The sequence below is a fragment of the Varanus komodoensis genome, unplaced genomic scaffold, assembly GCF_004798865.1.
Source record: "Varanus komodoensis strain SLA01 unplaced genomic scaffold, ASM479886v1 scaffold1, whole genome shotgun sequence".
NCBI classification, from domain to species: domain Eukaryota; kingdom Metazoa; phylum Chordata; class Lepidosauria; order Squamata; family Varanidae; genus Varanus; species Varanus komodoensis.
Genome location: NW_025335268.1, coordinates 29508778 through 29535059, shown reverse-complemented (window position 1 = coordinate 29535059; position 26282 = coordinate 29508778). Strand labels below are relative to the sequence as shown.

The window sequence follows — 26282 nt, the reverse complement described above, 5'->3', positions numbered from 1 at the left end:
GGTCAAGGAAGAATCAGCAGCTACCTGGCCTCCTAGCTGCCTTGTGTGGCCATGTGTTCTACTTAAGAGAGAACACATAGCCAAACAAGAGAGAGTATAGTCCTCTACTGGAATTCCTCCTCTATTTGAGGAGCTGTCCAAACCCAAATCTAGTTTACAGATCACAAACCATAAGAAGGGAGAGCAAGAAAAGGTGCCCATAAAGTGTTCCTTCACTTGGGCAGAGGACTCAGTAGGCAAGCAGTCTTCTCCAATATGGGAATACAGATTGTATTTCTGTTTAATCCTATGCATGTTCAGACAGAAAAAAACGTTCAGGAGTTGTAGGACTTTAGGGTGGCTAAACATGCATAGGATTATGCACTTGGAGTCATTATTTATAAATTTGTATTTACATATACACTTTGGACAGATCTGTCAGTTATTTGTAGATAATGTAACTAAGCAAGTAGTTTACTTGTATGGACTGTATTATTTGTATGGCCTGCTGAAAACATTAGGGCCAAGTAAAGACTGTTACTACAAATTACGGTTGCAGTACACTTATACCCTTCCTTTTTTCCTCTTAAAAGCAATCCAAGGCAGCTTACAGGGATCTCATCTCTCCATTTTATCCTCACAACAAGAACCCTGTGAGGTAGGTTTTGCTGAGAGTCTGTGACTGCCTCAAGGTTACCCAATGAACTTCATAGTTCAGTGGGAAGTACAAACCAGATCCACTGAGTTCCAGTCCAACGTTGTAGCCAGTGTAGCACATTGGTTCGATCAGATGATTTGAGTAACCATCTTTCTGTGACAGCGTCTCTTTTCCTTGTTGCAAAGTAGTACAAATCTCTGGTTATGTGCCATAAAAGAAACCAGGTTAGCATGCAAATATTTCCCTGTCCTCTTTTGGGCGAGGCACTCTGCCAGTTCTGGTGATGTGTATCTGGCCGTCTTTGGAGTTGCCCCATTGGAACAGTGAGAACTATGAGTCCATGGAGATATACCTTGAGGGTGAAAATATCTTGCATGATAGAATGGAGCCTTTCTATCACACACATCAGCAGAAGGTTTTGGTGCTGAATATCTGATGGAGAGTCTACAAATAAAACATTTAGAACCCCTTTTTATAGCGCTCTCCAAATGAGATTGACCATACAGTGAATTTAAGACACTAACCACCTTGTGCTCAATTAACCTAACATACAGCACTGTGGCTCTCTGGAGAAACCATCCAAGTAATCCATAATGGATTGCTATCATGTAACGAAATCCTCATACTGTAACGGGACCTGAGACAATTAGTAATCAGACTGCACTCAGGAAAGTGGTTATATGAAGTCAGCTGTATTCCAGCCTTTCTGGCAGACACTTTAGAACCATAATTACCTTCATCTCTCTTTTTAATACAACTCATTGTGCTTCTTTCATTGTAGGATATTCTAGAAGCTAAGGAGGGACTGCTCATTTCCTAGATATTTACCACGCAGCGCACAAATTAAGGACAGTGTCAGATGTACGTCTCAATTTCCCTACTTCTTGTGGGTTTAACAGAGACTCTTAAAGCTACTCGAGCATTAGCTTATTGTGGTTTAATAAAGTACACTATATTATATTTGGCTCAAGGGACCCATTCCACGTAGATGCCAATTTCCAAAAGCAGGTTTGAAAGCGCAACCTAGTTACACAGAGCTCTCTGTTAGTGGCTTAGAGGAGCAATTCAGATGCGGGTGGATCGGCAGTTTTAATAAAAAATAACTCCTGCCTGGTAATTAAAGCCTCTATTGCACAAGGTGCTGAAGTGCCCTCAGCAAGAAATGCCACAAAGCCTTCCCAAGGGAATCATGGGATATTCAGAATCCTGCAAAATTGCTCTACCACAAGCTCACGAAGAGAGTAAATCAATCATGAAAGCCACTCAATGAGAAATTAAGGGATCATTTTTTTTTCTTAGTGGTCACAGCTTCCTATCAGCTATCCAATGAGGGTGACAGCCACCATGGCTGCTGTCTATTCTGTTTTGTGGCAGATGTGGAAAGGCAATGTTGATGCCAACCCACAGCCAGTCTATATAGGGATAAATTTTTGTCATGCCAGGTTCCATTCCACAGTGGTAAAGTCATGTCTTGGTAGTCCCCTCTAGCTATCACCATGGTACAGTTTCTGTCAGCATTTCCATTTATAAACCTCTATTTTAAGCAATGCTTTAAAAACAACACTTTGGATTGTAATTCAGTCTGCTATATATTTGCCCGGGTTTGGAGCTTTTTATTATTAGTTTAAACTCCTGTGAAGATATGGAAAATGCTACCATTCTAATTTTAGCATTGGAGTTGATGGCCATGTTCCAAAGAATGACTCGTTTCACATGCTTTGACTTGGCGTTTCATGAAGAGCATCCCTGTGTGTCTCCGCACCTCATCATTCTCTGTGCCACGCTGGTGCCAGCTCCAGGGTTTGGCAGGCCCTTGGGCAAGTCACCTTAATGGGCCCTTGGGCAAGGTACCTTCCTTCCTTCACTGAAGCTACTTTCCCCCTTCCATTGTCACCAGCTGCTGTTGCTCTTGTTCCACTTCCCTTTCCATGCTACCACCTGCCCGCCCATGGCATCTACTGCTCCTCCTCCGCACCATCACTCTTGTTTGTCCCATGGCAAGAGGCAGGTGAACAATTAGCTTGCAGTGGTGAAGAGGCATTAGGAGGTCTCCACAGTAAGCCTCTGCTGGCTTGTGGGTCTTCAGCAAATGCCTGGCCATCCCTACCCTTGATGCTCAAGAAGGTGGCGATACTGTGTGAGAGCGCAGAAGGAGAAAAGCTTTATTAGACTTGTATAATCCTTTGGTGGGTCTAGAAGAAAGCAGATCTTTAGATGCCTTCTAATAGCTTTTATTTTTCACATGATGTTTAATTTAATTATGCATCAGATAGGATAATGTCTCAGTACAAATACAGATACAAAATAATGACTTGAATACAGAATTACTGCATGATCCATCAGGTTTACTTCTTGCTTAGATCCCTTTAATGTGATACATAGTTAAAGATAATGAACAATGGTCATGATCCATCCAAATTTAAGTTGCTCTAAGTCTCCTTAATTGAAATGGGAGTGTTAATCATGCCTGAATTATTCACTAAATTATATACCATATTAAATGCATTGGGTGCAACAGGTCTTTCTTGTTCTCTGCAGCCCCTTTGAACCCCTGGCACATGCCTCAATTCTGTTCTTGCGGGACGCCCATACCTCTAGAATACATGCATGCGTGTGTGTGTATGCAGTGGTGGAGAAAATCCTTCTGCTGGACTGTATCTAAGCCAATATTTGTAGCATATTTAAAAATCACACATAACAATGCAGAAGAGAAGAGGTCCTTTCATTTATGGAAAGGTCAGAGATGCTGGAAAAGCTCCTATTGGAGGGGAAGAGTAGATGATCTTCACAAAGCTCTCCTTCCTCTGCAGCCCCCAGCACCATCTCTCATGCTGTTCCAGAAGACCACGGAGCCTTTGGGAACAGTTGTTTGGGGAGGCATGGAGGGCTCCCAGGAGAAGGGAACCAGCACTTTCTCCAGTGGTAGCATCACATGGGAGAATATTTGTTCATGAACAGGCTGGATTCAACCCCAAACTGCATTGTTAGTAAATGCTAATAGATTTTTCTTAAAAAAACCAAAACAAAACAAAACACATTCTCCTGCATTAAATATACACTTTGCTAAGTCACTATTATAGATGCTCATTGTTATGGAGTAGTTATACAGAGACATTTCATAATACTTCATTCCATTCTGTACATGGAATGTGTGTATGCATATATACATATGTGTGTGTATAATATTGTATAGATATAAATATTCTTTATTGTATAACCAAAGTAATCATGATATTACATATTCAGGCAAATTAAAAGAAAAACTATCAAGGGCATGTATTCAGAAAACAATAATGCAAACCATCTAGCCCACGTGTAATTCACCATCCTTGTAATTTAAGGTCTACAAAAACCTCTCTTTATCATATTGCAGCATTAGTGGATCCTTAAAGCACAATCCTATACATGTCTACTCAGAATTATATTATATTAAGATCAATGGGGTTTACACACTGGTAAATAAGAAAAGGACTGCAACTGTATCTATCACTATAATTCAGTAAAACTTTACAATCGATTTTTTAACCAACCTTACACCATATCAACAGGTCCCTACAAAATGGCACTGAGTTAAATTGACTTCATTTCATTAAAGACTCCATCAAAATAGAATGAAAGAAATACTTGCTTGAAGCTAGTGGAATTCCATTCCAATGGGTAATTTGTCCATTATGTGATTGTTTAAAAGTAAAAAATAACAAAAACTGTGGGGAGCAGGGTTTCCTCCCAGATTCCCCAGAAGCTCAAATTCTAAAAGTCTATTTTTAAGGGGCCTGGGTATATAAAAGGCGTATCTATTGGTATCTATTTTGAAAAGGCCTTGTTCCATAAAGGTCTTTCTGAAAATCCACCAGATCTCTATATGAATTTGAGATAGCTAAGACCTATTATAAGGATAATTCCATTAAACATAAATTGGGCAGTCTCGAAAGCATCTATCAACTTAAATATCATCCAGTAACATAGCACAATAAATTATATTGTCGTTTACATAGCATGGATATCAATTTCCAACTGAATGAGTTGAGCAGGAGTCTAGGCTAACAAAAAATAAGTAATCAAAGAAGTTTGCTCTTAACAGTTCCAGTCTCCAACAACTTATAACTACTTCAAACCTGAGCATATACCAACTGAAATGCCTGAACAACTTTTGGAACAACATAGGTCAACTTTCCCTATTTATTTCTGGACAAGTGAATGATTCCCTAAGCCTAATAATTTTTTTTCCAGTTTCTGTTGGCAGAAAAAGAAATGGCCAAATATTTGAATGAGTCAACTTAATCAATTGAGTGCCCATCTATCATCTAGTTATAACTTGGAGGTTTCTGTCTTAATCTTATGGTTCTTAATCTTCTATTTTTGGCATAATTAATAGCTAGATGTTCTGCTAAATAGTAATACTTAAACCATTATAAGTTTTGGTCTTCCTAATCCTAGTTGATGCTGTGCCAGTAGGATCATTACATTTGGGTAGCAGAATTATCATTTGGTAGGAAATTACTCCTCCTCTGCACACAAACCTTGTCACAGATGTGTTTATTAGCTAAAAGAGGAGCTAGAAAGCACCTTTACTTGATTCTTCTAGAGGTAGTTATTAGACCAGTAAATTGAACATTATGATTCATGTAATCTTGGCCCTAGCTATGATACTATTTCCAAATTAGAAACAGATGCTTATTTAAATTAGTCGACCCCAATTTCTGCCATAAGTGATCTTTAATTAATACTTTCCAAAGCTAGCTAAAGACTATTACAGAGGCAAAGAAATGTTGCTTCCTAACTTTATAATTCAATTCTATGCGTGTTTACTAAAAAGCAAATCCTATAATGTCTGGCAGGACATTTCTCCTTTTTACTTCCCACTATCTTTGTTTGCATTGTACCATTCCTGGCACATCACTCACCTTGCAAGTATTTAAACAGCTTCTGAATATGCATCCCTTTCCCTTAGCCTTTGACCTTAAATTTAGTCTTGAACCTAGTCACAGACTGGAGTTTTCCAGCACCAAACTTGCTTTGCTTCCTGAACTGATGGGTATTGCAGTCCACAACATCTTGAGGACATCCATTTTCAGAAGGCTGCGGTATCTATAAACCATTTAACCTTACTTTTTTATTCAATTTCCTTTTGGTCTTGTCTTTTTAAATTGTAAACCTGTATAATTGTTCGTCTAAATGTCATTGTTGTACATTTCTTGAAGTCTGATATAACAATAGCAAATAACATGAAAGTTTGCTTTTAACATTCTTTTTAAATGCCTGTAGGAAAAACCCAGTAGCAACCAATAATAATAATAATAATAATAATAATAATAATAATAATAATAATAATAATAGTAGTAGTAGTAGTAGTAGTAGTAGTAGTAATAATACTCCCAAACAGATCCTTTGCAGCATGCCAGAGAGTCCTTTGTGATTTTCAATTGTTACCATCTCCCTGTAAAGCATTACCACAACCCTTTAGAGCAACTTGTTGATGGTGCTCATGTGGTCCTGCCTGTCTTTAAGTTGGCCATAAGCTGCTGAAAATTCAAACAAAAGTGAGAGCCGTGTATGTTAAAGTTCTCACAGGGATACGACTGAAAATTGCTCACTCATGGTGAATCTTGACCTGCCTGGATTTAACAAGCAAAATATTGTGGTGTAGTGATTAAGAGCACAGGACTGGGACTCAGGCGAACTGGGTTCTATCCCCATTCAGCCATGGAGCCAACTGGGCGACTCTGGGCCAGGCACAGACTCTCAGCCCAACCTACCTCACAATGTTGTCAGGAGAACATTGAGAGCAGGAGCAGGAGAATGGTGTAAGCCACTTTAAGTTCTTTGTAAGACAAATGGGGGATAGAAATCTAATAAGTTAATAAATAATAGGTCACCAAGGATTGGGACGAGCCTGTTGTAAGTCTCCTACTCTGCATCATGTTCCTAGTAGTCATGGTGGACTACTAGGTAACAAGTGCTCCAGCATGTTGCAACCACAAGGGGAGTGTTTAACTACAAACTCAGTGGCATCTCCATGACAATCAGAACAAGTGTTCTCAGTGAAACACACACCTTGGGACAGGCTTGCAACAAGGGGTGTATGCATTACACCATCTATATAACCTTGGACAATTTCATGCTATTTAGTTGCTAGCTAAGGTGAAGTGTTTGTGTATATTCTTGTCACGTGAGGTACGCATTCATTGGCCTAAGATTTCTATGGTTCATTTTGCGTTTGAATGGAAAACATACTTGTGGGCAAAACTATTTCTAAAGTAAACACTTAATTCTGTGTTACATCTTTGAACCTGCAGTGTAACATTATGTGGTTTCAACTTCAACCCTTTAACAAGAAATTATTTATGTAAGCTGTCAGAGCCACACAATATAGACGGCTGTGGGGGGAAGGAGAGGAAGGGCAAAGGAAAGAAAGCGAAGCATGAAAGTTGCACTAGGAACATTTCTTGACAAGCTCTCTAGCTGGCCTCTTCTTGTCTGTATAAAAGAATTTGCTGAAGGTGAAGTATTCATGACATCAAGCTAACCCCACCTTAGGTCAACCATTTTATTCCCAAACCTGCTGAAATGAAGCACAGCATGAAGTTTGGGAGAAATTTTCAGTGTTGATAACACCTGCATGGAACAGAGATTCCACTGGGCTATCATTGCCAGACACTCGCTCTGCAGCAGTGGGACTCAAGAAAGTACATTTGCCCTGTGCTTGCTTTCGGGTTTGGCCTTTCCGTGCTTTCACATCAGGTTAAACAACAGAGTTTTGCAACTCACAGTGACACATAATTTTTTCTGTTTTTGCAAACAGAGTTCTATTACTTAATAGCGATCTCAGTTTCATGTGACATGCAGTTTAAAAACCATAGATAATTCAGTGAAAAGTTCCCTGTCAGATTGAGATGCATTGTATTTGGTGATTTTTGAAAACCCATGCAGGCTTGCCATATGGGTAACCTCATCCTAAAACCACAGGCAGGCTTCCTTGCCAATGTAACACACTCAGCCAAGGATCACCATTTAGGGAAGTTTGCGGAATCCAGCCTTTGCAAATTCCTATGAGAAATGACCTGCTCTGTGCAAACTCACATGTAGGTTGGGCCTTACTTGTCAGGGTTTGCACAGTTCCTGTTGTTCTCACTCTTCTCAGCCACTTAAAACATGTCAAAATATGCATTTAAATACACATGAAAAGAGGAAACGTATAAGTAAACATGTATTATGGGAGGCTTTGTTTTAATTTTCAGATTAATGCAGAAACAGAATAGAAAAGCACAGCGGGTAAAAATATGAAAGCATTTCAGGCATACTCTCACAGAAAGCACTCTGATTTAAAACCGTGCTCAAAGATACTTCTTCCTTCATGAGCACTGGCACAATGCAGCAAATTCCTAGCATTCAGTGAGCCCATTCTAAATGTCCAAAGTACTTCCTATGCATTATCTCAGGGATAGCTACATTACATGCAACTGGAATGGGAAGAGCTCTGTTTCCTTTTCTTTCACGTATTTGTTTCTCTTTCTTTTAGAGAAAAGCCTCTAAAGGTTGCAATCCCATGTGCGCTTCCCTGGGATTCAGATCTCTCTAAACCAATAAGGCTTACTTCTACTTCGATAAAGTTGTGCTGTCAGGAGGGGGAAACCTGGGAAATTAAGGTGGCAGAAGGAATGGACCCTCTCTTGACTCCCAGGCCTTCCACTGCTGTACAAAAAAGAATCAGGTTGCATGTGGTGAGAAGTCCTCAGGAGCTGCTGTCAGTCAGACTAGTCTGGCCATGCAGCCTGATCGAGTGCAAGGCAGCTTCCTATGCTCCTAGTGCTAGAAGGCTCAGGTTTGTGGCAACATGAGTATTGTGAACCTATATAGTAGAGTGGGGATGGTTCTGGAGCATGGGGAAAGCATAAGGTATCCTCTGTCGTTTCCTTCATCCAGAATCATCCCTGCATACTGCTGGGGTTGGAGTTTCTTGACATCATGTCACACTTTCTTGCAACTCTAATCCCTCCTTCCTTCAGGATACTTCAGCAAGGTTTTTAAAAATTAATTTGCAACCCTAAATAACTCTGTGACAGTATACTTAGGGAGTGATCCAAGCAGGCAGAATGTGCCACTTTATTTTTGGGTGCCTAGACTGAGGGGCACTCAGATTGCTATTAGAGGGCATGCTACTGCAACAGGGGAAGAGGGGCACTGTGGCTGAGCGACATAGACACACCTAAGATCCCGTTGTTTGTTCATACCTGGGCCAAGATTGGAAGGGAGCAGGGATGGCTTGGATGTTACACAGCTCTGACACCTAAGCATTACCCTGCTCAGTGAAACAAAAGTCTGAACCTTGCCTGGCCCACACCTCTGGCAATTCTGGCACAATATGCCTACCATTCTTCCTTGAATGTCCCATTTGTACAGGGCTTCCCCGCCTCCGTTCTGCCTTGAATTCCCATGAATTAGGACATCAATATATATACCTTCCAGGTTTTCACAGTGCTAACATTTAGTTCTCCAGCATTAATCTCACTTAGGTGTTTATTATGTATGTATGACAGCTGGACAGAACAAGTAATGGAAAACTTCCAAAATCTTTTGTTCCTTTTAGATGAGCCTTGAACATGTTACTCAGTGACATGACAGCGGAAATATGGCTCCTAACTGAACACAATTGAAAATAGCTCCTACAGTAAGAAAGGAAAAGAAGCCAACACTTCATAAAGTAGCTCTTAGATTGCCATTTTTTTTAAACTGCCATAAGTTTCTTCAACTACATGGACATTTCATCCTGGGTTTGGTTGCATAAGTCTCCAGTGCTGTAGCTGGCAGTTGAAATTTCCTATAATTTTTGCTTCTGAAAAGGTACTGTACATTTCCAAATGGGCTCATGATTCATAAAATGTGTGCATTGAAATGCCAAAATGGATATTATCTTGGGGCTGATTCACATCACTGCCCACCTTAACGAAGGAAGTGTTAAAGATCCCTGCCTGCCTCCTTTGCAACCTCCCTTTTTAAGAAGTTGGTACAGGGAGAGGATGCTGTAGATGAACTAGGTCATGTTCAGTGTCTATCAGGTATGCAACTTTTAGAGGAAGGGAACATAACAGCAGTGAGGTCCTAGACCAACTTCTCTGACAGGCTGAGTTTCAGAGTTATATCAGCAGTACCAATAAGATACAGCTATACACTACTTCAAGGATGGGTGAAAATGTCAGTTTGGTCATGATAAGAATCTACAAAAATTTGCAAAGTCCTCTTTGCAAATTTCAGGATGAAAGTATTTGAGAATAACAAAAGCCACAACAGAAAAAAAGAACCTTAATGTGGGAGAAACCAAAACTGATAGATTTATCCGTCCAGGCTTAGGACTTTGAGTGCTTAGCTCTTAAAAACCTGAGTTTCACAGTTTCAAAGCCTATTCAACGGTGGTGGTGGTGACGATGATGACAACAACAACAATTTCTCTACTGACCCTCTCTGTTCCAAAGCATGCCCCCCCCCCCCCCCCCCCCACACACACAAAGCAGAGGTTGTCTGCTTCTCACAAACCCTGGCCTTGGGATTTCTCAAAGCTCACTGGCCTTGGGATTTCACTTAAACTTTCTGTCCCCACCTCTTCATCCAGTTCAGATTCAGAATCTGAGATACTTACCTTGGAATGATATATTTGGGAGAAGCAGGCCCAGTTTCTGCAACTAGTGTGCAACCTGGTATTAGCCTTGTTTAAAGGTATGCAATTTAGTAAGGCTTTTGTGTGGACTCAGATGACACAATAATTGCATTGCCATAAAAAAACCCTTATTTCCACTGCCACACTCTACCACAACTCCATAAGATTGAACTCTTAATGGTTCTTTATCTACAGAATCTGGAGAAACTTAAATTGCCCTAAGATCCAGTAAGTATTCCAAAGCAGAAGGAAGGAAGTAATATCCTCTTGCTTTATTTCTTTTTTAATGTTCTATATTGGGGGTGGGCAGGAGGAATATTAGCAAAACGTTCCAGAGTTTGACCAAACATTAGAAAGATCTGGCTCATTCCCATGTTTTATATCTTGCATATTTCCAGATGTGAGATGATTAGGAACTGGATTTGTCTGTTTTACATTTACTTGGCATGATGTTTTAAGAACTGTGATTTCGCTAGTGTTTGCAGAAATGTCAGGAATCACAGGTGTGGGATTAAAGTGGCATCATGAGCTCAGAAGAAGAGAGTGGGCGTTGGAGGAGGAGAGAAAGTACAAATTTACTCTAGCTAGAAAAAAATGTAACTTTGCAGATTCTTTTAAAGACTAGAATGTGAAAAATAATAAAAACACATTGGCTATCTTCTCAGTAGTCAAAGCAATTTGCCTGAGACTCGAAGTAATGCTGTAAGCACAGTTGTACAGTTCTGTCCCTACACAGTCTTTTCGCATGCTCATTTCTCTAGTACACTAGACCCTCCATTATGGCTTCTTGTGCCTGATAGAGAGGGCATAGGAAGCTTGGGTGACAACCCATGAGAAACAGGGCTGGCTGTGGTGTTTTTCTCACACCACAAAATACATTGCTGTGACTGTTAGGATAAGAGTGGAAGAAGCGTCTAACATTTTAAAGGCAACATTTCAGTTTTATATTTTTTCTGGAAACTTTGGAGTCAGTAACCAATTTTAATGGAAATTGTAAAGTAAATTCAGTAAATAAATGGTAAAGGCTGAATTGATCCTGCAATGCAGGTGGGCCATGTTGCATAAAGAAATAAGTTCCCAAAGAGAAGAAATGGAACAGATCAATCAGATATGGCCTGAGTCAGTAGCCAGAGAAGTTAGGGAGACGCTGACTTATATTCTATAGGCGATTACTACATGAGCTGACATAAAGTTCATGGGAAGCTGGCAGCAACTTACAGTGAATTTGCCTGGTAGGTTCAGTGGGTTCAGTGGTGCAAGCAGGTACTTGCTTTGAGGCTTACTTCCAGTTCTCTGCCTGGCAAGTTAGGCTAAGCTGGCTGCCACCATTGCAGTTGCCAGAAAGCTTTCACCCCACCCCTGGCAACGTCAAGCTTCTATTGTCGAGAAGAAACATTTGGCGCCACAGATACAATCTGTGCAGAGATCTTAGTTCAAGACTGGGAGAATTGTGCTGAAGTCCCAGCTGGATCCCTGCCATAGCATTTCTCAGAAATGATTGGTCCCCCCAAAACAAGGTCTCAGACTGCCTCCATACCTTTTGATTTCTTCACTCTGACTCCACCCAATCTGTGGGATTTCCTCCTTCCTCTGAAACCCCATAACCTTGGCAAAGGATGAGTGTGTTCTACCATATCTGCTCTCTTCTAATCAGCCAGAGCATCAGAGCTGCACCACCAGATGACATTAGCATCCTGTACACCCCGTCCTAGATCATGCCAAGAGATACATCGGTAAGCAGGGCTGCACAGTGGCATCCCACACTGAGTGGCTCCTAGCAAGCTGTCAGGCATTATGCAGGAGGTAATCTTGAAAGATGTGCACTTTGCAACAGGGGTATTGAAGCTTTCAGCCCAAGGCTCAATTCTATTTTGGAGAAGTTATTGGAGGCCAAATTCCAGTGCTGGGTGGGCCAAAAGGAAAAAGGCCAGAATAACAAAAAAATAAAATTTCTTCTAGCTTAAACTCTTAGTAACCTTAGTAGCTGTGCTCTAGGAAAGGCATTGGAGGTGGGAACTGTACAAAAGCTAGGAAACCACCAAAGGATGAGTGCCAAAAGTAGGGAGTATGGTCAGGGAAGGGGGTGCAGCCATCTGTCAAGCCTGCCAAGCTCCTGGGCATGAGTTCTAAAATTAAGAGTGCTTTGCTATCAAAATAGCCCAGAAGATATAAAAGAATGAAGTTAGCAAACAGCATCAACATTCCCTTTGTCACAAAAACAAAACAAAACACCCATTCACCTACACAAAACTTCCACTTCAATCAGAGGGCTGCTTTATGTAGGAAAAAGACCTACATTTGACACCAGGCTAAGGTTCTGGGTTTTGAAGTGTCATGTAAACTAGGCCTGGGCAGTTTTTTGAGCAGTCCGGTTTCCCGTTTGCACTGGGAACTACTCTTGGTGCGTACAACGAGGGGAGCGAAATGCCTGTGACTGCCACTAGGACAAGTGGCTGCCTGGCGTAGCATGAAGGCTTCCCTGTTCCCCTTCCAGCCACTTCGTTTTTCAGCTGCCCAGCACTTTCCTGCCTCTCTACTTTCATGTGGCGTTACTTAGCTTGACATGACCAGCTGCTGCAATTGCTCCTGACCCCTTAGTTGATGGGGCTAGACATAAATTTATCCAGGTTAGTTATCTTGGCCCTGGGTTCTAGTCTTTGTCAGATCAATCAGATTTTGCTTTGTTGCCATATTCTGTTTTCTTTTTCCTCCCCTCCCCTCCCCCTCCTCCTCTGCCACCCCCCTTTTTTTTGGGGAGGGGGTTCACAACTTCAGAGTATCCTACAACTAATTCCAGGATAGTTATTTTTTCAATTTGTATGCCACTCCATTAGCCACAAGGCTCTCTGGGTGGCTTGCAACATATGCAAAACAATTGAAACAATACAGTAAATCAGGCAGGATCTTTAGTTGAGAGGAAATGAGGATGGGCTTCTCACTAGTTCACACAGGGAAAGCTCCCCTTAGGAGTGCAGAACCTTAGGTCCAGGAACCAAATCTGGTCCATATGGGGTCTTAGTGCTGCCCTCAGACTTTCCCAAGTGCTCATTACTCCTAGCCCAAACTGATCAATAAGGGGTTCTTTTTGTTTGTTTGTTGTTTGTTTTGCTTTCATACAACATCCCCCCTTTACAAAGGCTTAGTTATGGGTAGTGAGATCTTTGATTTAAAATATGCTAGCATCTGTGAGAGCTTTAAACTAAAATATGCTAGCTTTTTGGGCTTTGCACTTTTACCTTTGGAACAGCCCATCGCTGGATTGCAGCTGTCATGAGGTTCTCCAAAATAGCTTGCCTTAAGGGCCCTGCGCATAAGAGCATGAGCCAGCCACCCTTAGGAGACGCACCATAACTATGCCCCTGGGCAGATCAGTAAAAGCGATGGGAATGGCTCAAACTGTAGACTGCATCCTTCCACCTTGCCAACATGACATGGGTGGGTTGGCCCAGCCCAAGCACACAGGTGAGCAAAAACAGGATCCTTTTCAGACTGCAATGCCTCGCTGCTGCAGTGTGCCACATGTTTCTACCCAAACCCTATGCCTTGCGTGTTCTCCCCATCCATGCTCTGTTTCCATTTGGGAATACAAGGCCAGGTTTTATGAAGATCATTTGTGGATTTGGCCAATAAATGCACAGGCCAAAATAAAGGGTAGTTCGTCACTATGAGAAGCAATTCTCTAGATCATATGGCCCACCAAGGCACAATCTGATCTTTTCAACTTTAAAATGTAAACTTCTTTTTGGTTATTTAGGAGGAACCAGGACAGTCTTATCTAATCATCATTCTCTTTGTCATTGCCTTACTCTTTTTCCTTGGTTATTAAGTTTATTTATCCTGTTTTCATTATGATAATCATTCATATAATTCATTTTCAGTTTGCCAAACACTGCAGCTTCTTGTGTGCTATTGTTTGTGACAGAATAATAACTCCTCTTTCATCGTCATGCTTCTGTAATTGGAATACTTCAAAAATGTCACAAACCTTTGTTAAACTCTAAGTGGATTTAAATGAGCTGCACGCTTTCTGTCTTTGTCTAAAATGCTAAGAAACTGGGTTGACTGAGGGTACTTCCAGACAGACGATTCTAGCACCACAACTATTCCATCTTTTTATCTTTACTGTATTTCCTACAATAAGAAAAATGATGAAAAAACTGTTGGGAAAACACAGGGGAATTAGGGTATCGACTGTTGTTTGAACTCCACAAAATTCCTTGAATGATGCAGGATAAGTGCATGATAAAGACTTGTCTGGAACCACCTTGCATCTGGGGGTATGAACTCAAACCTAGAAAACAAAGAGGTTGTCAGATATTCTAACAATGCCCCCTGTCTGGCTGTCTTGATGTTGTCCCCTCTGCTTCTGCATTAGTTGTAAGGGTATAGATGTACAGATGCTAGACCTGGTAGGAATGTAGCAGCTGCGTGTTTCCATCTGAATAGCATTGCTAATCTAGGCAGCCCTTACAACCCTTATTTTGAAGTTTTGAACCTTTTCCTACAATATCTGTACTTCACAGAATATAAAGAAACCACAAATCTAGAATGCTCCATTTTATATAATTCAATTTCAGAACTGTGCAGTTTGAAGAGAATAAATATTGAGCTAATTCACTGGTTGGAGATAAGTTAGATACTGTCTTATGTGAAATAGATATTGGCTTATGGGAAATATAGGGCAATATTTATTGTTTCTAAATAATATTTTGCTTGCCTAGGCATGCCTCACTGTATCAATTGTGTATCATATGCAGTTGGCTTGTGCACTTTGTTTGAAGAGGGAATCCATTAAACCGTGGTACTTACCCTAAAATAATTATGTTTGCTTCAGAGTTACTTATTAAGGGGCTTCTTTGTTTTTGGAGAATAGGGTTGTTTTCTTGTGTAGAAAAGTTTATAAATGTTTCTGGAATGCCAGCAAATAGTGTTGATAATGAAAACCCATCAGTTTATGCCATGGCGAGTGGACTGTTTGCCCAGCCACAAATGATGCAGACTTTAAAGTCAGATAGATATTTTGAATCTTCAACTGACATCAAAATCAAAACTCTACTGTCCTCATGCTAAACTGAAAAGGAGAATACTCGAGGAAAGAAAACAAAGGGGCTGATTAAACATGTTTAGCCTATAAAACAGTGGCAGGAATTGATTATTTAATATACCCTATGCCTAAGCAAAGGAAGTAGATACAGGTAGTCCCTGGTTAAGAAGGAGTTCTGTTCCTGAGAATGTCCTTAGGTTGAATCCCATGTCACATCCCATGAATAAGGGTTTATGGCAGTCTGCATGTTCCTAAGTATGAGTTGTGTGTAACCTGGATGTTTGTACCCCAGAAACTGCATATAGTTTTACACAAGCTGCTGAGCCCAAAGAATGATTAAGTTTTTGATGGTTTTGTTAAAGCAGCAACTATCACATATTATTATGTCTGTACTTATGCAGCAGATGTTCCTCTTTCTTATAATATACCACATTTGCAGCAGACATATTTCATTCTTGTGGCATGCAAGTAACAGAAATCTATTTAGGCAATTCCCTTGCATTATAGAGGCGTAACTATGCGTAACTATGCAACTAACTAGCAATATGGAGGCTGAGCTTCTCTAAGATTGGAAAGGAGCAGGCATACATCCTGAGCAAACAGGTGCAGGCTGTTTGGTGGGAATTCTATGTTTCTCTCACCCACACACACATTTTTATGGTGAATTTCAAGACATTTTAAGAAAACCAGAAAAGATTAAAAACATAGAATTAATTTACATGGCATAAAGGCTAAAATAACATATGGAATTTATTTGTGTATGCATTATGTGTATATATTACTGTCAGTAGAAATAGTTATGCATAACGTTCAGCAAAGGCAAGCCAAATATTTCTATTTGCTGAAGTGATATCTTAATACCACCCTTCAAAGGCTGAAAGAATCAATAAATTCTCTATCCATTGCATTATTTGGTGCAGCTATTTTTTTCCAGTGTTACATGTCACTAATTTACCTGTTACAAGCACACTAGAAAATCCATTTATGTTGACCTTGTATTAGATTTGAAGGAGCAGGAGATAATTAAGTAAAATATATCCACCCATAAATGTTAAAGAGATTTCCATACAAAATTGGTCCATATTAGAACCTCCTCCCAAAAGGAGATAATTATTGGATGTTCCCAAAGCATATGGGTAAAGGAAGCTTTATTTGTATCATACCTTTAACAAATTGCTGACATAGACAGGCCTTTGAAGAGACATTGTGGCCAATATTTAGCATGGGAAATGGGTCAAACTGACATGCTATTGAATTCCACACCTGTCTTACAACTACAGTTCCATTTAGATGCCAGGAAGCACTTCCTGACAGTTAGGACCCCGAGTGTATGGAATAGGCTTCCACGAGAGGTCATTGAGTCCCCATCAGTGAGGGTGTTCAAAGACAGGCTGGACATGCACATGGTGGGCATGTTGTGAGCGGAGCCGGCTGGAGCTAGGGGTCAGATTAGATGGCCTGGGAGGCCCCTTCTGACTTTCTCTGTTTCTATTTAAAAGAGGAACCCCACATAAAAGCATACACAATTCAGAGTGTAATATTCATCTTAAATGTATTTACTTTGCCCCACATACTTAACTTTAAAGATGTTCATCTATCTCAGGGGTCTCAAAATTCGCGGCCCACGGGCCAATTGCCAGGATGGGCAGGGCATGGGGGAGGGGCTCTGCGGCCTTCAAAGCACCAGCAGCACCCAGGCCAGCCGCGGGATGAGCGGCCCACCACCACCACGGTGGTGGAATACTTGATGCGGCCCAGCCTCATTCAGACTCTACTTCCAGCAGCCCCCAGGTAAGTTGAGTTTGAGACCCCTGATCTATCTATATCAGTTGTAATCTCATTAATCAGTTTATCAATATTTCACTAATTATGCTACTTATTTTCCTCTCTATACTGTCCAGTTGCTAAAGCTCTCTGGGCAGCATACAGCAGCACATACAAATATAATAAAAATACAAATAATAAGAAAACATCCTGAAATGCACTGCAAAAGTTAAAAACCAAATTTCAAACCAAATTTAAGCAGCTACAATAGCTAAGACAAATTAAATCACTTAATCATTTGAGATATATCTCTGGGGTACATCATATGATCTGGGAAACAAGAATTTGCCAATTTGCCATTGCAGGTGATTATATCTGCAACAGATATTCATTCAGACTTTGACCTAATTGAATATCCTGGCAAAGTATTGGTCAAGAACATTGAAGCAGGAACTGACACCAAAGTTCCAAAATGAACAGTAAAATATAATCAGCACAGAGAATAATTCTGAATTAATTTCTTTGGCTGGTTATCCTTTTACATAGTCTTGCCATTGCTAATGTATGTTTCCAATATTCTATAATTAAATTTCTTTTGCTTACCTCTTTAAGGCAGTTTTAACTTTGGCCACAATTATTATGTACTTATATAGTTCTATTCATCTTAACTCAGCTCACTGTAACAACAGGTTATAGGGTAAAATTTTCATTGAAATGAATGGCGTTTAAAAGTCTTTTCACAGGATTGCAACCTTGGTATCTTTGAATAGGCTAGATAGGCTATATCTAGATGGATACAGTCCTGGTCTGAAATCTAATTCTAATCGGTGCCACGCTAAGACAGCCCTCTTGCAGAGGCCTTTAAAGACCTTCCTGATCATTCTGGGGCCTTATACAATTAACCAGGTGGTTTTCTTTTATTCTTGGCAGGGTCTTTTAAATTGTCTTTGTATGTATTTTGAGCTATTTTAAATTAATTTTGATTCATGTTAATGGTTTATGTATTATATTTTATTGCTGTCCTACTTTGTTGTAAATCATCCAGAACGTTTTAGCTATGGGTGGTATAGAAAGGAAATAAATAATAATACACTCATAATCATCCGCGGAGAAGTTCTGTACCTCATATGGTTCAGCCTTGATCAGACCCAAACATTACACAAAGGTGACTTTGAATTCCAAGTTGTAGGTCTGCATAGCTCCTAACAACAATTAAGTGGAGGAAACTGTTTCTGTTTTAGGCTGCCCAGGGGCCAAGAAGAATGAATTTCTGACCAGTGTTCTGGATGCCCTCTCTACGGATATGGTGCATGCAGTCTCCGATCCTGCAGCTTCTTCCAGCAGGTAGGCTAGCTTGGCTTCAAGGATATTGAATTGTGCTAAGTGCTTCAGCAAATAATCCTAAATGTTGTACACTCATTTGGCTTGGCCTCTACAGAACTCAGCTGAAGCTTATTAATATGTGACTGAAATACTTCAAAACATGATACCGCAGTGATCTTTTAAATGTAAAAAAAAAATAAAAAATCAGGAAGAACATGTGTAGCTTGAATTCCTTTGCTGAGTACCTTCTGCCTCCTATCATATATTGGGGATTGAGAGAAAAATTTCCATCGAATACATGACTAGGGATAAGTGAGAAATTTGTTTTGTTTAGATTTTTATACAAATTTACCAAATTCATACCTCCCAAGCCAAGATGAAGCTGCATGCTGAAATCTAAACTTTTCTGAATTTAGTGATATAGTTAACTGGGGGGCGGGGGCAATGCACACACACACAAATTTGCATGTTAGCAGAGAGTATACACCAAATTGATTTACGTAAATGGGCAAATACTTGGGAAATCCATATATTTGAAGCATGTGCAAAGAGACTCATACATTTTATTTTTCTGCCACCAAATAGCTAATGCGACAAATAAAAATATAGTATATAATACAGATAAGAAAACATTATTAAACATCACTACAATATTTTGTGCCTTTTCCTGCAGAATTTATTTGGGAAGAGCACAAAGCACTTGTGAACTGATCGCAGGCTTTAAAAAAATCTTAATAAAGCCTTCACAAACCTTTGCAAAAAATCCAGAAACCTCAGTGAGGAGAAAATTAAAAGACCCATCCAGTCCTAAACTTCATGTCTCTGGGTGGGCTTGTGCCAAACAATTTTATTTACTTTTTCTTAGAAACAAAGCCTTTACCATCACAAAGTTTTGAAATAAAAAGGAGCAGCATACAACACCCAACCACATGAGGCCTTTTAAAAGAGGGTAGAAGGCAGTGAGGCCCAGGAAGCATCTAATGCTGCATTAGTGCTGCTCATCTAGGAATGTCTAACTAAGCCTGGTTGCTTCCTTTGGATGGAAAATCATTGTGAGCTCCATGAAGAAATGGATAGGAAAAAAAAAATAAGAGAGGCAGGATACTTACTTTTTAAAACTCTTTCCAATTATCTTTGTTTACATATTATCAGTAAAGCACTAGGTAACAAATTTTTTTCAGATGGACATTGATGAGTGTGTGAGGGAGAGGGAGAGGAAGTGATCCAATCAACATATTTTTAGGCAAGTTCAAATCAATACATGAAACTCCTGTTTCTGTTTCAGTTTCACACCTCTTTGACCTCCTGCTTCATCCATTGAGCTGCCTGATCGTTCCACCACTTACACAAATGTCTTTGCAATTCATTCTGATCCCCGCCTACCAACAATGCATATCCTATCTAGAGCTGTCTTGAAGAGACAATGATAATTTCAAAGCCATTTATCTCAAATCAAAATAGGCTGTTCCCATTTGGAGGATTTCCCCTGGCATGGTGAAATAATGATGTCTGGCAAAACCTCAAAGGTGCTTTATTTGAAAGCAGACTCAAATGTTTAAAAGGTGTCCCACAGATGTGGTATATATTTGCAGGCGTGGGGAGGGGAATCATAGATTGACAGTGAAATAATCTTATGTGTATCTAATCAGAAATAGACCCAATTTAGTTGAGTTAAACATGCTAAAGAGTCAATGGAACAAAATTTGGGAGGAGCCCTTGGACAAAATTTGGCTTGAATTACTAGGTCAATCAATTTCTTTCCAGGTCTAAGCCCCCCTTCACCTGCATGAAGTTGCCTGATGAAGCTTTTAATCTCTGCTCTGCCCTATTTTTCAGTTGTCTGCCTCTTCCAAAACCCTTCTAGCCAAGCATAATTGTGACAAAGGTCCAGTGAAAGCAAACTAGTCATAGTTAACTACCTTCATTGGTTTCAATGGGACTTAATCACAATTAGCTTTAGCTGGGTCAGGGCCAGCATGCTGAAATAAAGCACATGAAAGGTGTTAGTCAAAGGCAATATATTCATCCAATAAAACATTTCATTTTATTTTCCACAGTGCATAGTTTTAAACATCCCATGGAAAAGAAAATAGCCTCTATTTCTCACTGTAAAGTTTGTACAAATATATTACATGCTACAATTTCGAGACATTGGAAGTTGTTGATTTGGGGCCAAGTAGAACACTCTTTCCTTTCTCCTAATGCAGAGAAGTGCTTTAAGAGCCAAGATATAATGTTCAGCAACACACTTTGCCCATGCTGTGACTATTACTTCTGTCACTGGGGAAACCAGAGTTATATCAGAGTCATCATAATTTTCATCACTAAATGTTATAATTCAGTCATTTGGCATTTTTGTCCCATAACTATCTTGCCTTCAGTCACACAGGTAAATCATAAAGGAAGTACATTCTCCTTTTTTCCTTCCCCTTTAACAGTCAGTGATCCGGCTGATTTCTCTCCCTTAGAAAACAAACAAAATTTGCAACATTTGCAGGGGTGTCCCTGTGCATGATAAGTTACATGGATACGTTTTTACAATGACACAAACCTGAGAGTTCTGGAGGGCTTCCAAATCACTCCTGAGATGCATTGAAGTCCCTTTTTGAGGATACCGTTTTTAGTTAATTAATTAACAATAGAACCATGAATTATTTATTTATTTTAAAAATTTGTATGCCATCCATTACTGTCATCTCTGGACGGCTTACAACATTATTTCAGAATAAAATAAATTAACTATTCCACACTGAGCATCATTTAAAATATAAATAAGTCATATCACAATTAAAATTATGTGTCAAAATATTGGCCAAATAAAAAGGTCTTGACCTGGCACTGAAAAGCATATAATGGCGGCACCAGGTGGACCTCTCTAGGGAGCGCATTCCATAGTCAGGGCGCCACCACAGGGAAGGCTCTCCTCTAAGTACTCTGTCTCCTAAAGTCTTTCACAGAGGGTTCCCAGTGGAGGGCTTCTGTTGCCGATCTCAGAGGGCAGGAGGGCAAATAGGGAAAAAGGCGTTCCTTTAGGTATCCTGGTCCCTGGTCCCAAGCCGTTCAGGGCTTTATAGGTAATAACCAGCACTTTGAATTGAGCCCGGACTTCGATGGGAAGCCAATGGAGCTGATAGAGGACTGGGGTTTTATGAGAATAACGACCAGTCCCTGACAGTATCCTGGCAGCTCTATTTTGCGCCATCTTGCACTGGACTTTCTTCGAGGGCAGCCCCACGTGGAGCGCATTAGAGTAATCCAAACGGGAAGTAACCAATGCATGTGTCACTGTTGCCAGGCAGTTCTCCTCCAGGTAGGGAACGCAGCTGATAGATTAGCCGAAGCTGAAGGAAAGCCCTCCTCGCCACTGCCGTCACCTAGGCTTCCAAGGACAGCTCCGGGTGGAGGAGCACTCCCAAGCTATGGACCCTGTCTGTATGATAAATAAGCTAGTTTGATGAAGCTGAATGCAAGTTGGCATCTGATGGTCCAGACTACGCTCACTTAAGGATTTCTGTCTTTTGCAGGCTTTCAGAACCAGATCCTAACCATACCCTGGAGGAGAGAGTTGTTCACTGGTATTTTAAACAACTGGATAAAAATTCCAGTGGTGACATTGGCAAAAAAGAAATCAAACCATTTAAAAGATTCCTGCGGAAAAAATCCAAGCCCAAGAAATGTGTGAAAAAGTTTGTGGAATACTGTGATGTGAATAATGACAAATCTTTAACAGTTCCAGAACTGATGGGTTGCCTGGGAGTAACAAAAGAAGACAACAAAGCAGAGACAAAGAAACGCCACAGTAAGAGGACCAGCTCGTAATAAAGATGTGCAGCGGGGGGGGGGGGGTCTTTATACTGAGATGTTAATACTGAGAGCCAGTGTGGCGTAGCGGTTAAGAGCATGGGTCTGGGACTCAGGCGATCTGGGTTCGAGTCCCCGCTCGGCCATGGAGCCAACTGGGTGACTCTGGGCCAGTCACAGCCTCTCGGCCTGACCTACCCCACAGAGTTGTTGTTGTGGAGATAAGATGAGAGCAAGAGAAGGAGAATTATGTAAGCCACTTTGAATTCTTTGTAAGCAAAATGGTGGGATATAAATCGGGAAATAAATAAATAAAAAAAATGCTTCAGAGGCAGTGACTTGCATGCAGGACTGACTGTTCAGGAGTCCAGTCACTCTGTTTTAGTCTCTTTTTCTTCCATCTTCCTTTCCATCAGTCTGCATTTCAGGGCCACTGAGCCCGTCCTGTCCTTAACGGGCATTTTGGGGATTTTCATACATCCCAGTGGAGGAATCCTATGGATTTTTGCGCTTCAGAGTTAATAGGCCTGTTCTAGAATGGGCTGCCTCCACACACACAACTTGCTGTAGTGGCCCCATCTTTGTAAAATAATTAGAGGTCTTGAATCAGGGTGTTAAAGGAAGCGGATTCAGGCAGCAATCATCTGGATAATTCGGCCCAAAGTAAACATGGTGGTGACAGTTCTGTTTGCCTATAAATTATATTGTTAATTTGTATTATTCTATTTTGAAGTTTATTTATGGTTGTGAGCCGCCCCGAGGCTTCGGCGAATGGGGCGGCATAGAAGTCTCCTAAATAAAAAAATCCTGCTCTGTCCCACGGACTGCTAAAGTGAAGGGACGGGTCTAACTGAAAGAACGAAAGGGACAGACAGGTGATACTATCCAGTGGCTTATCAGGTCATTATCACAGGCATGCTTCTTCCACCTTTGAGCACCATTCCCCATCCCACTTATATATGACTGTTGCTACCTAGTTTCAGCTTTTGAAGGGGTGTAGGAAAAAATGGCCCAGTGGACAGAATGTCTCCCATACACTGAGTAAACTCATGACATTAGTGCTGAATATGATTTTTGTTATTGTAAGGCAATAGCTTCATTTACTCCATGTCACTTTTAAAGATTAATTTAAGATGTTGCACTGAGGAGGGACAAGTCTTGCTGTCAAATAACATGTCATCTGTCTTTCTTCCGACAGCTCCAAAAAATAATCCTGAAAGCACCCCTTCCAACAGGCAGGTAAGTTGTGTTTGAGCCTATTCAGCAGTGACCACAAAAATCAACTTTCCAATGAGGGATGTCCTTCACCCCACAAAATCATCACTCTTCATTTACTGCTCTTTGTTTGCTTTTGCACTTATGCTTTCTAAAGCCAACAGTTAACTTAGTGTAGGGTTTCACACCTTTGGTAGAATCTCACAGCTAAGAAATTGTGCTCGTTTCTCCTTCCCTCAGAGGTTTGACTCCCTACATGTCACTTGCACTTTCAACAAGCAGTCCAAAAACATTGACTCTGGTAGAACTCAAAACCATTCAAAAGGTTATTTTAATTATGTAATAGCTGTTGCTGCCCACATGGCTTACACAGCACTCAAAGCATAACATGCCTTTCTCCTTCTTCCCTCTTTCGTCCTCCAGCTTTCCTGTAACCTGATAACAAAATATAATGTACATAGTGAAATAGTCCTATTGTTTTTGGGTTCTTGGTTCTTAAATACACACGCACACGCGTGCACACACGTATTTTCTTCCAATATTTTTGCTGACTCAATCTCAATTATTTTAAAAGCTTGGTGCTGCGAAATGATAGCCTTGAAAATGGTCTTGGTTGTGCAAACCATCTGTTGGTAGTTAAGTGCTGTAGCAACGTGAGACTATAAAGGTTTCTCCCAAATTCCCAAGGTGGATTTCATCACAAGAGCTCGTGCTTGAAAGGGAACATGGGAAATGTGTATGCCTGACAAGAAACAGTTTGAAATGAGCCACCCACCTCAAAGAGAACAAACGGTTTGATGTCCACTTGGAAATGAGCAGCTGAGGGTGCTAATAAGTGATCTAGGATTTGCTATTTAGCAAAGACTTGAATTGTGTGATGAGGATTGTGGAGTATGAGGTGGTGAACTGAGGTGATAGCGTTCTGGAATGGAGCACTTTCAAACGACTGGTGAGAGGTCATGTTTCTAATGCTCCCACATGTAAAAAGCTACGTTAGACTGTGCTGAGGCCCCTTTCTGGAACGCTAAGATTTTAACCCAGTTCACTCACTGCATGAAGCTGTATGTGTACACACAAACAGAGTGTTCAGAACTGTGGTACCTGACCTGCTTTTCTGAAGTGGTACAATCCCAGGAGTGCTTCTGACCATGGGACAAGCAAGTTTTTCCCTTAGGATGTATCCCAGCTGTTGCTTGCTTACTTACGACATCTTCCACCCCTGGTTTGTTTATTGTTATGTACAGACCAGAAACCTTAATTGTCTCTTGCCTGGCATGCTAGAGAAGTAACCCAACAAGAAATCATGAATTATTTCTCCAGATCATCAGGGGACAGACAAGCTGCAGGCCCCAGTCTGCACATAATGCCAAACTGATGGGTTGTTTAGCCACTCCTGCTTGCAGTAGAGGTGATCAGGCACCATTCAGAACAATCCAGAAGCTTTTTGGAAATGCAGACTAGGCACACTTTTGCAGTTGTGCATTGTGGACAGAGCCAAGGCTTGCCCAGTGCATTTCGCTGCTTGAGGATGCACAAAACCTATCCAAGTTTAGGCGCACAATACCAAAGACAAGCAAGTCATTTTGGCACATGCGAGAAGGGTTTCTGGTAGCATCTCCCCTCATGCCTGGTGGTAAAAATGCAATAAGAAACAAGGAAATAGTTGATTGTTTCTGTTCTTTTATGACAGCCCAAATCTAGTGCTTCACTCTGCTTAATGGCGGGGTCAGGCCTGAGCAGCAACAAGGATCAGATGGTGGAATTATCACTGTGAATCACCCAGAGGTTTGGCTACTGGGTGGTACAAAAACGAAATAAAAATAAATAGACAATTGCTTACCATGTAGTTGCTTCTGTATCTTTAAAACAGCCCCAGTAAACATCTGGTCCTCTGTTGGCTCTGTCTCCATGAATTTGTAGATCTCTGCTATTTTCAGGGCTGGCTGAGGTGCATTTGTATGTGTGTGTAGTGATGGTTAAGGGGAAAAAATGGTTTGTCTTTTCTTTTGCTATGATATCATCACAGATACTCCAAGTCATGCACATTTTTGTGATCTTATTTTTCCAATTCTCTTCGACAGCAAACCTCAAAGAAGCAAGGCTGAACACTTCCAATCCAAGATAGATCTCTCAGACAAATGGGAGATTCCCTCACCAAAAGGCAATAAGAAACATCAACAACTGTAGTATTTGCACTTTGTACTTTAAATGTAAATTCACTTTGTAGAAATGAGATATTTAAACAGACATTTTTAAAAAAAATCTGTGAAAATGTAGTAACAGCTTGTTTTAAACAATTATCACATACAATGTATGTGTCTTTTTGTTGTTGTCTGAAATCTGTACGTGTTGGAGGTGTACAAGTTTGCATTTAATCTTTTTTTTTTTTGAGAGAGAATAATGTTCTGTCAGACATTAACATAGAAACTAGCCAGGTAGCATTTTTCTTCTCAGTAGTATCGCTTGTTTTCTGCATAACTATTAATCATGTTAATGAAGTTATACTGAAAACTAGCTTAATTTGACGTCTACTGCTACTCAGTAATGTTACTTATTCTGTGTTCAAGGTTGCTAAGTCTAAGCAAAGGATTGGAGATTGATGTGGCCTTCTTATGCACCTTACGGAAGCACCAAGACTATTCTCCGGTGTTGAGGGTGTTTTTGTTTTCCAAAATATTGTGTTCATTTAATCAAGAGCACAATCATACATCAAGAATGCAACCACTAATGGATTCTTTAAAACCTTTTTGTCTTTTGGTATTTAGGTACTTGTAGAATTTTTTCTTATTCTGTTTTTTAAGAGGACAGCAGTATAATATGTTTCTTTTATTTTCCATTCCTTTTAT

The 26282-nt window shown here is 40.4% G+C and overlaps 1 protein-coding gene across 1 annotated transcript in view; it reads left to right on the top strand.

Annotated features, from left to right (window-relative positions):
- SMOC2 (SPARC related modular calcium binding 2) overlaps positions 1–25609 on the top strand; it is an 89778-nt gene extending 64169 nt beyond the window's left edge. Inside the window, exons 10-13 of the mRNA XM_044448224.1 lie at positions 18339–18441; positions 21945–22219; positions 23420–23460; positions 25518–25609. Coding sequence (XP_044304159.1) covers positions 18339–18441; positions 21945–22219; positions 23420–23460; positions 25518–25541 — 443 coding nt within the window. The 3' untranslated portion in view covers positions 25542–25609. The remainder of the gene's footprint in view (positions 1–18338; positions 18442–21944; positions 22220–23419; positions 23461–25517) is intronic.
- The last annotated feature ends 673 nt before the right edge of the window (positions 25610–26282 follow it).